This window comes from Lasioglossum baleicum, chromosome 10 (genome assembly GCF_051020765.1).
Source record: "Lasioglossum baleicum chromosome 10, iyLasBale1, whole genome shotgun sequence".
Lineage (NCBI taxonomy): Eukaryota > Metazoa > Arthropoda > Insecta > Hymenoptera > Halictidae > Lasioglossum > Lasioglossum baleicum.
The window spans coordinates 11,097,149-11,113,969 of record NC_134938.1 but is presented as its reverse complement, the minus strand read 5'-3'; the positions used below and the strand labels follow the sequence as shown (position 1 = coordinate 11,113,969).

The 16,821-nt window shown below is 37.3% G+C and overlaps 2 protein-coding genes across 5 annotated transcripts; one reads left to right on the top strand and one right to left on the bottom strand.

The window, feature by feature from the left end:
- The first annotated feature begins 47 nt into the window (after window positions 1–47).
- On the top strand, window positions 48–6,577 carry LOC143213123 (ornithine decarboxylase 1-like). 3 transcript variants are annotated; one of them, XM_076432708.1, is made up of 9 exons: window positions 120–143; window positions 1,238–1,356; window positions 1,974–2,216; window positions 2,417–2,493; window positions 2,711–2,883; window positions 4,423–4,720; window positions 5,286–5,525; window positions 6,143–6,351; window positions 6,438–6,577. In XM_076432708.1, exons 3-9 carry the CDS (start codon window positions 2,033–2,035, stop codon window positions 6,490–6,492), a joined length of 1,236 nt encoding a protein of 411 aa, XP_076288823.1. In that variant the 5' UTR covers window positions 120–143; window positions 1,238–1,356; window positions 1,974–2,032; the 3' UTR covers window positions 6,493–6,577. The 3 variants fall into 3 exon arrangements, with proteins under 3 accessions (XP_076288822.1, XP_076288823.1, XP_076288821.1); XM_076432707.1 differs by having other exon boundaries at window positions 48–1,356; XM_076432706.1 differs by lacking the exons at window positions 120–143; window positions 1,238–1,356 and adding an exon at window positions 1,544–1,753 and having other exon boundaries at window positions 1,976–2,216.
- Window positions 6,578–6,896: 319 nt separating this feature from the next.
- Window positions 6,897–14,726, bottom strand: LOC143213121 (dipeptidase 1). Of its 2 annotated transcripts, none has more exons than XM_076432705.1 (11): window positions 14,582–14,726; window positions 12,560–12,710; window positions 11,148–11,310; window positions 10,101–10,384; window positions 9,231–9,288; window positions 7,970–8,146; window positions 7,809–7,899; window positions 7,598–7,673; window positions 7,373–7,520; window positions 7,119–7,234; window positions 6,897–7,038 (listed from the first exon to the last, which is right to left on the bottom strand). In XM_076432705.1, exons 2-11 carry the CDS (start codon window positions 12,679–12,681, stop codon window positions 6,996–6,998), a joined length of 1,278 nt encoding a protein of 425 aa, XP_076288820.1. In that variant the 5' UTR covers window positions 12,682–12,710; window positions 14,582–14,726; the 3' UTR covers window positions 6,897–6,995. The 2 variants fall into 2 exon arrangements, with proteins under 2 accessions (XP_076288820.1, XP_076288819.1); XM_076432704.1 differs by lacking the exon at window positions 14,582–14,726 and adding an exon at window positions 14,251–14,525.
- Window positions 14,727–16,821: the final 2,095 nt, after the last annotated feature.

The following is a 16,821-nucleotide window of genomic DNA, read 5'->3' as shown; positions in this document are numbered from 1 at the left end:
TATACTCTCTGATAGTATCTGGTCGGTGTATTCTGTCTTGTCATCTGCAATGCATTCTTCTGTCTACGGTTCTGAATTACCGACTCTGTAAAAAATTCTTCAGTATCACAGCGGACTCTACTGGACTCTACCGAAATTGAACGGTCAGGTTTTTTTTTGTTTTTAATTCATATTTTCTTTGTTTTTAGCCGCTTTTTGTGGTTTTGTTAGAATCTGAATGTGGCCCTGAAATTCAAGGACAAAGACAGTTTTACGGCAAGTTTTTTAACACTAGATCAACCGCGCCAGTCAGAATGACTATGCTTTACAATTTCAATTCAATCTGAAATTCCTACTTCATGTTACATTTTTTTCGCAATGACGTGATGACTTTTACAGAGATAATTAAAGGTGTAATATAATGAATTTTATTTTTGATTTATTTATACAGAATCAAAATAATTTTGTATCATGGTATCATGGTCATTTTGACTGGTACTTCTCAAAGTGGAAAAGTTTCCTATAATCTGTTTCCCGAACCTGAAACCGGGAAGAAATAACATTCAGTTTGGTTTTTATTTCTTGCAATCGAAGCAGACAATTTTTATTTTGCATAAAGATTAAAGATCCGCAGTGTACTTATGACGGATCCCCTGCATGAGAGCAACCGTATTGCACGGTCGCCAAGCAAATAGCCTATTACTTAAAGTCATAATTTTGTCAAAATAAAAAGATTGTACCGGTTATATTGAATCGAAAAAAATATGTATTTTCTCTTGGACAATCAGGTTTAAATGATGTACGTTTCATTAATATATTCAGCGTTCTATACTCACTACACAAGATTTTCCTGAGGTTTTCTATGCGATAAAGAGCTCCACTCTGACGTAACAGATAACGTGTTATTTTAAATGCAATATACGTGCCTTCAAAACTGTTAATAACTGTTATGAAAGAACCGAAATGTCCAGGTAATATCGGTTTAGATTACGGTTTTTATTTCGGTTCTTATATCGGTTTCAAACAATTATTATTTTCGGTTCTTGCACATATATCGGTTTTATCTGTACATAACACAGACATTTATGAGACGAAGTTGTGTAGTTTATACATAGTTTGCAACAAAAGTTCCTAATTTCTATCTGCATTTGTGTTAGTTATACGTCATAAAAAAAGTCAGATATCTTTTATTATCTTTAACCTATTTAATGTATACAATTATCGGGTCACATGCGAACCCGAAGCACAAATGTTGTAGATTGTAGGTACCAATTGCGATAGCCAGCCAAGGTGAGTTACACTGCGAATTTTACTGCATTCGTCTCGTATTTCTACATTGTGATGGAGGAGACCAGAACAATAAGGAAAAGAATATTGGTGAGTGTACACTGGAAAAATATCGGGTGTTTAGCCAGTAATACCATATATTACATTCTACGGTTCATTGCGTTAACTGATAAAACGATGCAACATTGTGTATATAACACCACTGTTCCTTACATTCTCTGACGCTGATAGAAAATTTTTTACTTGCAGAGGTAACTATATACATATATACTTCAATAAAACTTCAACGCGTATTTATCGACTGTACTGCTATCAAGAGTCAGCAATTCGTATAACCTTTCGCGAAATCGTTTGGAACCAGTGCCATTTGTTGTATATTATAATAAACAACATTTTACGGTCAGTATTATAAATTAACAATTTCAATTTGCTGCAAGAAAACAAGTTTTCCAGGACGCGCATTCTTCTAGCATTGTTATCCTCTCAGGTAAACACTGTTTCGAACCGTTAATCGGAATTTATTATTTTCTCAAGTGATTCTAGTCAAAACAATAGCGTATGTAGAGTGTGACAGTTATTCGATCTCTGCGTACAATCGAAGCGCCTTATCGTAAAACAAATGTAGGAACAGCGATGATACGAAATCTAATCGTGGAATATCATTTTTGATTGTTTCGAACTTTCGATCCAGATTTGATTTCCTTTTTAGTGGAGCACGGTTTAGGAAGACCGCGATTGTACTCATTGTCAGTTTCATTCGAGCGACATGTCTCGTTTGAGCGTGGATGACGTGAAATTAGTTGAAGACACGCTGGACGACGTTGGCATAATAAGAAGCATAATCAAGTCCGAGAACGAAGAGGAATCATTTTATATCGTGGACATCGCTGCCGTGGTGCAGAAATATAAAGATTGGATCGCAAAAATACCACGGGTCACTCCATATTATGGTACTTTTTTGTATTTTCTCGAATATACATACTTTCAGGCTCCAATGATCTAAAAAAATCTTGCTTTTTCGAATATATGCTTTTTTAGCACATTTTAAGTAAATGTCAATTATATAATCGAAGCCTTGATAGATTAATCAGTTCAGCTGCTTAACCTCGTATAAATCTGACAAAGCTTTGGATCTCTGATTCGATTTTAGCTATCAAATGCAATCCAGATCCTACAGTGATCAAGACTCTGGCGAGCCTAAATGCCGGCTTCGATTGCGCCTCCGAGGTACGAAAGTTGTTATTGTTGTCATTAACTCTTTGCACTCGAAGCTGTTTCATTTATACATCGGAGTTGTAATATTTGAAAATATTTCCGTTCTTGCGGTATCGCAATTTTTAGTGGCCCCTCAGAGTTGTGATTCGAGTGCAAAGGGTTAATCTGGCAAAGTTCGAGTCAGTGGATCGTGAACGATCAGAATGTTCAATTTGACTGTTCAAAATAGCAAGAGATAAAGGATGTGTTGGCGCACGGGATACCAGCGAGTCGAATTATTTTCGCGAACCCGACGAAGTTACCCTCTCACATCAAATTCTCGAAAAAAGTCAACGTCGACAGACTGACCGTTGACGGCGAGGCTGAGCTCGTCAAGATCAAAGAAATGTTCCCGGAAGCAAAGTGAGTTTTGCATTTTTTACGATCAATTTTCATATACGCTTATAATTTCACTTTCGAGATATTGCCGTTTAAAGTTTTGGTCACTAATGCTTTGCCATAGGATATATCGGTTCAATTGCATTATGTTTTTAAGCCGTTCGAATTTATTTTCATGACTTTTTTCTGATAAAGACGTAAATCCTATACTATAAATCTCAATTAATGCATAAACTTTTTTCCTGACAACCACAGAATTCCGTGTACGTGGTTGTAGAATGTGGGGGAATATTTCTCTACGACATGAAGTTCCCCTACCAATTACTCTCGATACAGTCTTCCCTCGCATAGTGTTACTATAATAGAGGTATTTACATACAGTAAATATTCTATGGACGCAAGAGGGTGTTACACTAGTTACACGTTGGATGCAAAAAAATATCGCCTCCACTGCGGGGCAACGTCGCAGGGGCCGCGAAGCAGTGTTACCAGACAGAGGTAATCGAAAAGGAATCGGGGGGAGTACAAGTACCCCCTCTCTGATGACCAGAGTAATATGTGACACGTTACGCGACGAGAATAGAGTGAGGCAGAGTGAGGCGAATGAGAGACACGTTGCGCGTGCGGGATAGGGACTGAACGGTGGAATAGGATAATGGAAGGGGATAAAGGTGGAGAGCCTGGAGGGGGGAAATGAAGTTGGTTTCAACTTTATTCTGGCATCACTGCCGCGAAGCTCGAGCTGCCTCGGTCGCCGAGCAGTATCAACATCAACATGCGCGTAATCTGATCTCGGGCATGAAGCGGTCTCATCGGTACGCTATTTTTTGCTCCGCTTCGGCCGTGCGCGGTCTCTGTTTACACGCGCTGTCCTTTTCTACATCCGGCTCGATCTTTTAAGCACAAAAAAATAGTGTCTCTCTACAAACTATGCAAACGAACCTTCCCGAAGCCCTTTTTCTTGCTCCCTAAGGAATTTCTTCCTCCCTTACTATCTCGGGATGTCGGTAAGGCTCAACTTCTTCCCGAAGCCCTGCGTTCATCGAATATTTACTGTATGTACTACGTTACGACGAAAGAAGACTGAGGGTCGAGGCAGTCTTATTGATTACAATGCCAAGTCAAATAGGAAAGGTTTTTATTCTTTCTTTACTCTTTCTTTACAGAACTTTTATCAACGTATTTATGAGATTTTAAGATTGAAAATCTTGTAGGTTTCGTTCGGCTAAAAACGTGACGGAGGATGTCACACAAATGTGTAACGGAAGTTGTATCTTGGGGTAGGGGTAGGTAGTGGGATGGGGGTAGTTCTTAGGTGTTCGTTCGGCGAGGAGCGTGATGGCGAGTGTCGTTGAGCGGTGTAATGGATGAATATTGATAAATAGCGTTAATTATTTTTGCGTTCCGTAATTCGACGATGCCCGAACGTATCTACAATGATTTTCAATCTTCTCATCTCTTGCGTTCTCGCGAAGACTGTTCATTTTTTGTGTGTCGTACGTAGAAGAAGATAGTTTATTTAGTATGGGCTTTGTTTTGTGTTTGTTTATGTATGGATGGCAGGATAGTAATCCGGATTCGATGCGACGCCGAGAACTCGGAAGTGTGTCTTGGAATGAAATTCGGCTGTAGCCCGGACGAGGAAGCTATCCGCTTGATCCAGCTGACGAAACATCTTGGTTTAACTTTGCACGGGCTTAGTTTTCACGTGGGAAGTCCCTGTGGAGAAGTGGACGCTTATGGCAGGGGCATCGCGGCCTGCAAACAGTTGATCGCTGTTGCAAAATCGATCGGCGTCCATATTAAATTGATTGATATCGGGGGAGGATTTCCTGGCGAGTCTGGAGTCCCACTGGATAGTGTGAGATTGTTTATTCTTTTTCTTATTATTATTTCATCTTCGTAAGACATTTGTCTTAATTATATCAATTCATGTTGTTTATGAATTCTCTAGCCAAGAGTGCAACGTTCGTTGATCGTTGTATTAACTGCAAGAACTTAATACAATCGCGTCGCCACGAATATCATCAATGAATGCTTTAATTCAGTAAATTTATACTAATTGAATATAATTCACAATGCTTGATGAATTGATGTGACGAATGAATGCTTTAATTCAGTAAATTTATACTAATTGAATATAACTCGCAATGTTTGATGAATTGACAGTCTTATCGAGCAGTTATTTACATTGCTCGAGTGGTGACTCAGAGTCACCATTAAAAATTGCTGTACCGTTATTCAAAATTTGTTAATAATTACTGAACATTTAATTATTGTATGAGGTATTGTACCAATTTCATATATCCATCAAATTTTAAAAATCGTGGGGAATGCAAAAGGTTGAAAGATGACTTGTTCGTGGGACAAGGATTCGTATTATTGTATTTCCATATGTTCTATTTCGTTTGCATAATTGAATTTAGTTTGCCTCTGTCATCAACGAAGCCATTAAGGACCTCGATCCAGGCATCGAGGTCATCAGTGAGCCAGGACGATATTTCGTGACGTCACCATTTACTTTAGCATCGTACTTGCACTCAAAAAAGCTCACCTTCTTCAAAGGGAAGGAGATAAGAATGTATCATGTGAACTGCGGTGTTTACACTTCTTTTATAGAAGAGCTGTTGGAATTGAAAGCGAGAATTCCAATTCCTTTGGAAAAGGTACGTTTAATCTAGCAGCAGACTCAGTCTTCAGAAATCACAGACAAAGGATTCAGAACTTTCTAAGACATTGCATAAAACTGTTTCGTGCAATATAATCCAATAATTTCTTTTGAGATTGTGTTTAAAAAATGGTTAAGCTTTCTTCAGGCACAGCACAGACATTCCAAAGCTTATCTTTCTTTTTATTTATATACAGGGTGTCCCAAAATTCCTTCAACAGCCGGAAATAGGAGGTTCCTGAGATCATTTGAAGCAACATTTTCCTTTGCAAAAATGTTATCCGCTGCTTTGTTTAAGAGATATTAACGAAAAACACGGACCAATCAGAGCGCGACTTAGACGCAAGTTGGCACAGTCGGCCCGGCGCGCCAACTGTCTATTGGCCGACTGTATCCAACTCGCGTCTAAGTCGCGCTCTGATTAGTCCGTGTTTTTCGTTAATAACTCATAAACAAAGCAGCGGATAACATTTTTGCAAAGGAAAATGTTGCTTCAAATGATCTCAGGAACCTCCTATTTCCGGCTGTTGAAGGAATTTTGGGACAACCTGTAGATTATTGATATACGGACGAATGATGCGTCCTACATAAAATATCTATGTATTACCATTCTAGCCAGCGAGTGATGAAACATTTCCTTCCTCTCTTTGGGGGCCAACATGCGATTCGTTGGATTGTATATTAAAAAGCGTGATGCTACCCGAAGTGGAAATCGGCAATTGGTTGATTTGGCGAGACATGGGGGCGTACAGTATTGCAGTCTGTTCTCCGTTTAATGGTTTCAAGCCACCCAAAGTGTTCCCATTCGTAAGGAAAAGTGAATGGTTGGTTCTGAATACAGTCTCGCAAATATTGCTTCTCGTAAAATGAGAACGTTCTGAACGGTTCTTAATTATTTATTGAATTCCAGGAATGATATCAACGCATACATAAATGCAATACAGAATTCGGGGAAAGTCGATTGATTAGCGATGGATGCTACCATAATCACATATCCCCTTCAGTATATCATAGAATTATATATATAATACAATTTTGTATAATTTATATCTTAGAGACTTTGTTATAATTAAGGCACCTGGATTTATCTATGAAATATACATATAATTCGTCATTGGTTTTAGATTTAATCAATCAAGAACATTGACAGATAATTGTAGGTTGTAGGAAAACCTATCTTACGAAACTAAATGGTTTGGAGTGCAATTTGCAGAGTAAGAAACATTGAGAAATCCTGGCAAACGTTTTTAGGAAACTCTATTCTCGTGTATAGATGACTAATCGGTTATCACGATTAAATACTGTCATGAGTAAATGCCATGTGTTTACAATGAGGATTCATCTCAAATCCAAATATTCTGTGTTTTAGTGATAAAATTCGGATCTCGTTTAAATGTAGTACACGCATAAACGAGTTACAATAACAAACATGTCCTTATATTGTTTAAATAAACTCCAAACAGTCGAATCATTCGAAGTTATCACTCGAGGAAACATTAAGTCCTCTCCATCTGTATATAAAAAAAAATGTAAATAGATAAATGAAAGTGGAAGCATTAGAAAATATTTAACAATTTAGAAAAGTACTCACTCTATCGCAGTGTTACACGCGCCGGGTTTCAAGCCGGAACTCAGCTGTGCATTGTACAAATCTAATCCATCTATGATATCGTCTCTGGGTGGTGTTGATTTTAATGAATCTCTTACCTGTAATGCGTAATACACGTTGTATAATATTTTTACGATTCTTTAATGCTGATAAGGAAGCAGTTTTTATCGTCCCAAGGAAATTAGATTAAGAAAAATCATAAATTATAGTGAACACGTCAAAGTATTTCTATTTACCACTTCCACAGCCTTAAATACGCGGATCAAATTCATTCCTGTTAGCTTTTCAAGATCCTCTTTGGTCCATCGAGGATTCGCGTTACTTTCATAGAGGCGGTCGAGTAAATCTTTGTATTTGGAAACATCCTCCAAGCCCTCGGGCATTCTGAAATATTTTTACTAAATTTACGTTTCCTTACTTTGAACGTTTCGCTAGTTCCCTATGACCGATGCAATACTCACGAACTTACGCCGTCATAGTCGGCACCAATGCCAACGTGATCGGGCCCGATGAGGTCACGGATGTAGTTAATGTGGTCTGTGAAAAGAAATGAAATATTAAAGAGTGGTCTTTCAAATTTGTACGTATGAAAGTCTGGAAACTTTGAATTTTTAAATATATGTATAAACTTTGCACAAAGACCTCGAATATCATCATAATAGTTGAACATACCAATCACGTCTTGTATCGTTGCGTTTCTCGAAGAGTTGCAATTCACGAAATTCGAGTAAAAGTTTACCATCACGATGCCATTGTTTTCTTTCTGAAAATATATTAAAAATTGTAAATGTTTCGCATAACTTGTAACAGACGTTTCTAAGGAGGAGACTCACCACTGTTTTAAGCACGTCGTCAGGTACGTTGCGATAATGAGCGCAAACGCTGAAGGCTGATGAATGGGAGAATATTATGGGAGCTTTTGTAACTGCAAGTACTCTCCTCATAACGTTGTGGGATACGTGTGCCAAGTCGACTAGCATTCCGAGTCGATTCATCTCGAAGACAACTGCCTACATGAAATTATGAAACATTTAACGAATCAAATAGTCCAGTCAATGAATGCTCATAACGGGGGTGTAGAGGGAAATGGAAGGAACACAATTTTTAACTTTGGGACTTTGTTTGGACTAGTTAGGAGGTAGACATACTAAAAGTCTCTACTCCTTGGAGGTGAGCGAGGCGCAGGAGGGCACGTAGAAGGTCCCCTTTTTCGGTTTTCCGCTTATATCTCGGAAACTATGCGTCCCAGCGATAAGACCATTCTATACAAAATTAAAACTGACAAAATGTGCCATAAGATTGACTCCATTCAGTTTTTCGCTATCTCACATAGTTTCCGAGATATCCGCGCTCAAACTTCACTAATTGTGAAAAAGAAATTTTTGTTTCACGTGTTTTGCCTTATTTGACTAGCTAACTCTTCAGCACAATTAGCGAACTTTGAGCGCGGATATCTCCCCCTGCACCCCACTCACCTCCTAGGAGTGGGGACTTTTAGTATGTTTACCTCCTGACTAGAGTCCAAACAAAGACCCAAAGTTAAAAATTGTTAAAAACTACAACTTTTCGTTGACTGGACTAAAAGAGGTTTAATACTATTTACCATCTTAAAATTTTGTTTCCACTTCTCAATCATCGTCACCAGAGCTACATACTTCAATTTGTGTAAAGAAATATGTTTACCTGTCGCAATACTTTACTCTGGAGATTTAAAAGTACTGTGGTTAAAAATATTTCTTTACACAAATTAAAGTAGTTCTGGTTTTGAGGTACAATGAAAATTGAATTTTAAGGTAGTTTTAAGAGAGGAATTATCTTTAATGATGGTTAGACTGCGGATCTTTATGCAAAATAAAAAATGATTGCATTGATTGTAACTGTAAGGCACAGGAGCCAGATAGAAATTTCTTTCTTCTTTTAATTGTCTTATTAAGCTGAAATGAATACACTGATGCCCTCAAATCTTCGTAATTCGTCCACTGCTTTAAATTGCACGCGCCCATTTTTATTATAAATGCATAAAATCCGCAGTCTAATGATGGTAAATAGTATTAAACCACTTTTGTTCATCGAAGTTGAAAATTTTCAACCTACTTCTCCGAAGCTCGTAAGATTGTGGACAGAACCATTCTCTACCGGCGATGCGTCGGCCCTTGAAATATGATAAAATCATTATTTAACTTCAACATTAATCTTCATGTTAAGTGTTCACAAACATTTGCTACCAATGTTCATTCCCCTTAGAGTAATGAACGTTTCCAAATGAACAATTTATAAATCCTGCCTCTAAATCAAAGATGATAGCTTGACTAGTAGAAAGAAGTCAATGCACGGAAGTAATAATTAAATATACACTTGTTGCTCATGTCTGTAAGATAGCTATTCAAGAACTGTTTTTACTTTACTGAAGATTTTTAAGTTGCAACTTTCTTATTTCAAGAAAGAAGTCGGAAGTTATGTTGCTTAATCTCGAAGCTTGGTCATCTTAGAGCAAGGGTAGCCAACCTGTGGTGCATTGCATCTCTGTGGCTAGACTTATAATATTCTCTTGAAGTAGGTGCCATAACTGAATGGAGCCTTCTTTCTCATCAGTTGGTTGCAATTTTTTGATAATTTACAATTGTAGGATGTTAATTGCAGGATACTCACGACAGCATTCACCCTCTTGTCCAAGAGATCATTTCTCACTATTGTCGATTGGTGCATTGGAGTATTGTAAATTGATTAATTTAGTTACGTGATTGAGTTATCCCTTTTCCTCCCCTAAGTGAAGCAGATTCTACCCCTATCTCTCCATTTTCCAAACCCAACAATGAACAGAAAGGATGAAGAGAATGAAGGCAGAAAATGTGCTTGAGTTGAAAAAGATTGAGGTATGGTATGTAAAAGGTTGGCCCACCCCTGCGTTAAGGTGATATTTGTATCATATGGTAATTCCAAGGATTTAACAATCATTCGACTTGCCATGGCGTGTTGCACGCATGTGTCAACGTAAGATAACGCACACCGAGCTCATAATAGAGCCGGAGAACTGCTAAACTGGAGTCAATGGAGTGGCCACCTTCGACGCCGATCATGGAAGCGATTTTTCCATTTTTCCAGGCTTCCTCGATGCTTTTCGCTTCGGTCACGAATTGAAGGTCATTCGGGTATCTGTCGACCAATCTCTTGATGACGTCAATTTGCCGCAGCGTCAATTGTACTGCGTCTTTGTAGTGAGAGGCGCACGAAACGTACGCTGCCCAGAACTGAAATTAACAGGATTAATTAGCAACATACTTCAAGTAGGTCGTTCAGGTATCGCAGAAGTGGTGTAAGTCGAAATTCTAAGCAAATACATCTTTCTTCTTATTATGTATCGAGTCGACTGAATTTTTTAACGATTATGAAGTGAAAAATTATATATTTTATGCATTTATGACAAAAATGTGTAGGTGTTATTTAACACAGTTAGAACATTAGAAGAATTTAAAAATGCCGTTATATTATTTTCAATCTATTGAACGCATTACGAAAGAAAATAAGCTTCTATTTTGCCCCAGTCTGTTGCAATTTATGTAGAACATTTTTAATACAGGGTGGTCCACCTAAATTTTCCTTTATTTTTGCTGACATAACAAATGTTTTCAAGATCATTGATATTTTTTTCTTGTGAATGTATATTTTTTTTCCTTGCATATTCTAGTTCACATTAGTACAGCCTCCTAAAAACACTCCTAATTTCCCCACCTTCTTACACTCCACAGTAGTTGGGTGGGGAAGACCCAGGAGTCGGGAGAGGAGACTCCCCCGGCTCGCGAGCCGCAATTTGCCAGTTGCCTAGGCTTGTCATATCTTATCATAGCAAAATGTTTTTTTACCTCACCTCAATTCACAGCTTGATAATCAGTAACAACGAAAGATAGATATTTTGGGAAAACGTGTGCACACAAACACAATTACGTATGGCATTAAACAACTGAACTAATGTTCCGAATACACACAGTTTAAACTATCGTGTTTCACACTCACTTGGCCGCCCACTTTTCCAGCTCGCAATCGAGGAAGATCCGTGAAACACGATTTACAGGCTTGTCTTCCCCATTTACTATCGTCAGCGAGATCATTTTCGAATTTGAAATCCTCTAGCCTGTTGTTTAGTTTCACGTACAAATTGTAAGGCAAGTCATTGTGTCTGCAACAGAGTTTTAGTCCCTTCGGGTTACAGAGTTATTTAACCTGATGCATAAAATTGTTTCGATGAAAGAAGAATAACATTCATTTTCGACGAATCCTAATTTTGGCATTATCTAAAATTCCTAATATCATAATCACCAGATATCAGATTTTTTAAGCTATGAAACGCAATTAAATTCTTTCACGATATGGTCTCCCGATCCAAACGACTGATACATCGCAATGTGTACATAGTTCAATTACTATCGTTCAAATGTAGCGGTCCGATTAATTTGTCGAACGATAACGAGAACTGATATTATTACGATAAGAACACAAATGGCATGGAACAATGGCGAGATAAAGTTGAGAATGTTAAGTAAAAAGGATTAATTGAAGAAAGTGTCAACTTTTGACGTATTTGTATTTTAAAAATACATTTTATGCATTTATGAGAAAAATAGACACGTACAATTTAAAGCAGTGGACATGTTAAAACGATTTAAGGACATCGATGTATTAGTTTCAGCTTAATAAGATAATTGAAAGAAGAAAGAATTTCTTCGTTCCTGTGGCTTGTAATTGATGCAGACAATTTTTATTTTGCATAAAAATCCGCAGTCTAATTATTTAAAATGTATAAAGATGGTGCAAATCGCAGATTTTCATAATTTTTGCATCTTTTAGTGTCTGCAGTTGTTTTTCGCATCTACCGATTTTGATGAAATTTTCAGAATATGTATAATTGACACAGATTTACGATACGTATTTTAAACATTTTTAATATTGCTCCACATAAAAAAGTTATTGTAAACACCAACTTTTTTTATCATTTTCTTTGTAACTCGGACCGATTGCAATGTCATTTGTACGATCTGATATTAAAATAGTTACCGTTCCTTTAAAAGTGTCCGAATATTACGACAGCGAATTTTATGCATTTATGACAAAAATGGTGTAATTTAAAACAGTAAAAATATTAGAACAATTTAACAGTACCGTTACATTATTCAGATTATTCTCAAACCATTAAACAGATTAACAAAAAAAAAAATAAGTTTATATTCCACTTGAGTTTGTTGCAATTTAGATAGAAAATGTTTATATTGCATAATCTACTTATGAATGAACGATTTAGAATTTTCGGTTTACTGTTGCTGTAAGCGTGATCATAGAATGCGTTTATGCAAATGTAAATGCGAATTTAGGGGGCGTTAACTCGTGCTCAGCGAGCGTCTCGAATGTTTATCAATGCAATGTGAACTTACCCGTCGATAATCGGCACCGAATCAAGCACGTCGCTCCCTTTGAAAGTTCGAAAGCTGAGTCCTACAGAAAGGCCGACGATGAAAAGTAACAACGAGATTAGCACGACGTTCACGCGCACCATCCTCGCAACGCAAAGCTTAGCTGTGATCTCTGAAAAAGATTCGGTGACGATTGTGTCACAACACAACGACTGATGACAATGCTCGCCAAACGGTGGCTTTATACGATAGCTGGGAAACGACCAGCGCAAATCGATCCTTTATCAATTGACACCTCATTAACGACAAGAACTTGCGGGTGAGATGTTTTGAGACGTAACATATACGAGCTCGTTCCAAACACTTCAGTCACCGGAAACCAATTAGTTAGCGTTTTAATGCTGTATCTAAAGGAAGCTTAACGCAATAGTTTCTGATAGATGACTTAAGATTATTCGTTAATATTATTATATTGTTCTAGATGACTTGCTGGTTCACTAATGAAATTGCTAGCGGTATCAAACAATTTATCTACAAGTTCTCGATTGTTAATCCTTGATTTATAAGGAACTGTTGCAACTGTAACACTTCTATTCATTCTACACCATTTTGGAGCTCTACTTTTTCTCTTCGGAACTTGTCCCGAACTTTTCGATCGATTTGAAAGTTTCATTCGTTTCAAATAAACAGCTATGCTACGTCAGATGGAACAAAACGAACGCGTTAAAAAATGTTTGTTTAACACTAAACCTTTCAAGAATTAAAGGTCTCTCTGTCCGGTAAATATTACCCTTATAAAAAATGGCAACTCTAAATTCTTTGAGATTGTTTGCAATTTTCAATACAATAGATGCTTAGACAAGGGAATTTATTCCATTATTTTCCATAAAATGGTAGGTTTAGCGTTAATCTGTAATAATAAACAAAGATTTAACGTAGATCAAGTTTCGTAGTTCTTACCATGAAACAAACGAAGCTTTTAAGAGCAACAAATTAGAGAGTTTCCTTAGATAGGGTAAAGGTACCAGTTATCGAATGTTTGATGACGACTTGCAAGTTTTTTTATTAATTTGAAGGCATTCTGTATTTTATTTTGCATTATTTGCGATAAACGATTGATTATAATTATCAACCTTTCCTCTGTATCGTCAAATCTTTCTGGACGATGCGAAAGGAAATAATTTGGTCCTAATTACACAATAAAGTATCACACTAAAATCACTATTTGAGTATCACAGTTTCTCAGCATTTTATTTTCAAAAATACAGTAATACTGGGTACTTCGCGTTGTTTTTAACACTGGGTTCACGGAGCACCAGAAATAACTATTTCACATTATTTTATGAACATTTTTGGCTATTTTCCAATAATATATGCCCAAAGAAATAAATTTGGTAAATATAATTCCTCTGGGAAGCATGTTTAGAATATCAGAGGTCCCGTAAACCTAGTGTTATTAATTTCTAAAAAGTTCGTATTGTGTCCGATAACTGGGTGGGGCACGGTAATTGGTACCTTTACCCTATATTTTTGCGTGTAGGTATTTAGTACGTAGAATTTGTTTGGTCCACAGAAAAGCGCAACGACGAATGAAACGCAGGGACCTTGAAACATATCGGAGGTTAACAGCGAGATAACCGAGAACTGGGTGCTTGTCGCAATTATGATAGTTAATATTATGTGGCACGGTATAGTAGACGTTCAAGCTTTACCCTTTGACCATGCACAAATTGATGTATTCATGTCCACCACGAGATCTTCTTTCGGCGGCACCTTCCACGCTCGTTCTCCAAAGATAAACTCGTTCGTTTGCGTCGGCGTCTTCCAACTTCCAACGTGTGTCTCCTATGCACGCTGCAGACATTCTCTACACACGATGTATAGTATAGGTGGGCACAACAGATTGCCAGAGTGTTTACTCTTCGCTCTCGGAATTAATCCGAGCGGATTTGCGCTTACTTCTGCTTTCACCGACGCCATTTTTCGCGCTGACGTTTCTTACTTGATGAGATAATAAGAATATCGTGTAACATAAATACATACTTGTCTCATTCGTCGGCTACCAGGAATCCGTACAAGGAGGTGAGACGATTTCATAGACACATTCAAACTCGTACTATCTACAGAAGCTGTAGATAACACTGATCAACATGGATTTTGTCACGAGGAACATTTTAACTGGTTCTTGCGTGCTGCAGATCATGAATATGCGAACCAGTTTGGCAAAGAAAAAGAAGAAGTCACATTTTCAATTTTAACAACTTTCTCTGCGATTCTGTAGATTCTACCTTTAACGGTGTATATTTTCTCGTAACATTTTAATCTTATTTCCCGTGGGTTTAGCCTTTTTAGATCTGAAATAAATTAAATTTAAATCGAAACATTTTCGAAAGTCATCATTGCATAAAGATCCGCACTGTAATTATAAATATTTGAACACGTGTAAACAATGTTCAAAGAGAGGACGCCTTTTTAACCGACTTCAAAAAAGGAGGAGGTTACTCAATTCGATCTGTATGTGCCTTTTTTTCACTTTTTTTATTTCTATGTATGTTCACCGATTACGCCGAGATGGATGGACCAATCGGAACGAAACCTTTTGCATCTTGTAGAGCAGTGCTCCCCGACCTTTTTATCGCCACGGACCGGTCAACGTTTGATAATTTTACCGTGGCCCGCTAAGGGGGTTGAGGGGGGGGGGAGGGACGTTGATTGTTTATATTTCAGATTGTTCTGATTTAATAATTTTAATTTAATTGTATTTTTAATGTTCCTTGGGCAGCCCGGTACCACTTGATCTACGGACCGGGGCCCGGTTGGGGACCACTGTTGTAGAGCATGTCCCTGAGATGGTCCCGTGAAAAAAAAATTAAAAATTTTTTTAACGACGCGACGTCGTTACCGTTATTGATTGAGGCTTTCAGATATTTATAAATTACGATTTGGAATGTGACGGTTGACAGAGAAAGACGTTTTTGTAAATCTCAGACGGAGATTTGTGAATATTCAGACGAAAGATATTTTTGATCCTACATTTCATGTATGTTCACCGATTACTCCAAGATGGATGGACCAATCAGTGTAGGGTATATCTCCCGATTGGTCCCTTGATAAAAAGTGTGAAATAAAAAAAATTTTATAAAAAAAAATTAAACCGACTTCGAAAAAACGCACTAAAAAGTATAAAATAATTTCCATTTAATTGATGTGAATACACGCGAACTTCAATACAATACAATCTTTTCGAAGGCAGCGCAAAATTGAAAATTTTCGACACTGGAAATTACGAAAATCCTTAAATTCTTCTACATGCTTTCACATATTAATGTATCTTCTCTTCCCACCTACTGATGTCCAAGTCCACCATATTCCAATGAAATCATAATCAGCAACATCTGTCATTTGGAAAATTTTTAATTTTTGCGCCGCCTCCGAAAAGATTGTATTGTATTTAAGTTCGTGTGTATTCACATAAATTAAATGGAATTTATTTTATACTTTTTAGTGCGTTTTTTCGAAGTCGGTTTAATTTTTTTTTATAATCTCTGACATTTTTTTAATTTGTCGTTCATACGCAGATTTTATGATTAACGCAGAAACATTCTTAACATTGAAAAGTCCCTTTTGTAAAATTAAATTTTGCAAAATTTTGCAATATTTTTGAATATTACATTCGTTCTGACTCCCTTTCGGGTCTCTTGTGCAGCAACCTCCTCGTGGTGAGACCTGAGCAATCGGTATTATCCTCTATTTGTAAGAACTTCTAGTATCTTATGAATAGAAGATATATGTATAATATCGAGTTAATGGCTGCACATTTAATAAATATGTTGATTTTCAATAAATTCTATTCCTATACCTATTGTGTGTGTGTCTTCCATAACATTTTGCAATTTCACCTTCCTTCAGAACAAAATATATGTATTATTCAAGCTGGTTCACCCCGGGCGTGAACAACGTCATATATTCTCTGGTTCTATTTAGGTAAAGAGTGCGGAACCGACGAGATAGTATCTCGTCGGTGATAGCATTATAAGGCAATTGCAGAATGGGTAATGTGAGCATTCTATACTATATCATTCTTCTTCTACTTGACGAGTATCTCGTTCGGTGGTAGAACTTTTAGCGATGTGGTATTTCAGATCACTGTAAGTTCCACGTTATCCCCGTGCCCAGTCGCGCCCGCTAGTAGTATATCACAGGGGCTGGCAGTCTCGTCTCGTACGTAAGACTACGTCAGTGGCATCGGTAAGTAAATAGATTTAGTACGATAGGTCGATAGG

Coding starts and splice junctions, on each gene's coding strand:
- LOC143213123 (XM_076432707.1), top strand. CDS start 2,033: ATGTCTCGTTTGAGCGTGGATGACGTGAAATTAGTTGAAGACACGCTG. Junction 2,217..2,416: donor ACGGGTCACTCCATATTATG/GTACTTTTTTGT, acceptor ATTCGATTTTAG/CTATCAAATGCAATCCAGAT. Junction 2,494..2,710: donor GCTTCGATTGCGCCTCCGAG/GTACGAAAGTTG, acceptor TGTTCAAAATAG/CAAGAGATAAAGGATGTGTT.
- LOC143213121 (XM_076432704.1), bottom strand. CDS start 14,281: ATGAATACATCAATTTGTGCATGGTCAAAGG. Junction 8,147..9,230: donor ATCTTACGAGCTTCGGAGAA/GTAGGTTGAAAA, acceptor AATTTCATGTAG/GCAGTTGTCTTCGAGATGAA. Junction 7,235..7,372: donor TATTTAAGGCTGTGGAAGTG/GTAAATAGAAAT, acceptor TACGCATTACAG/GTAAGAGATTCATTAAAATC.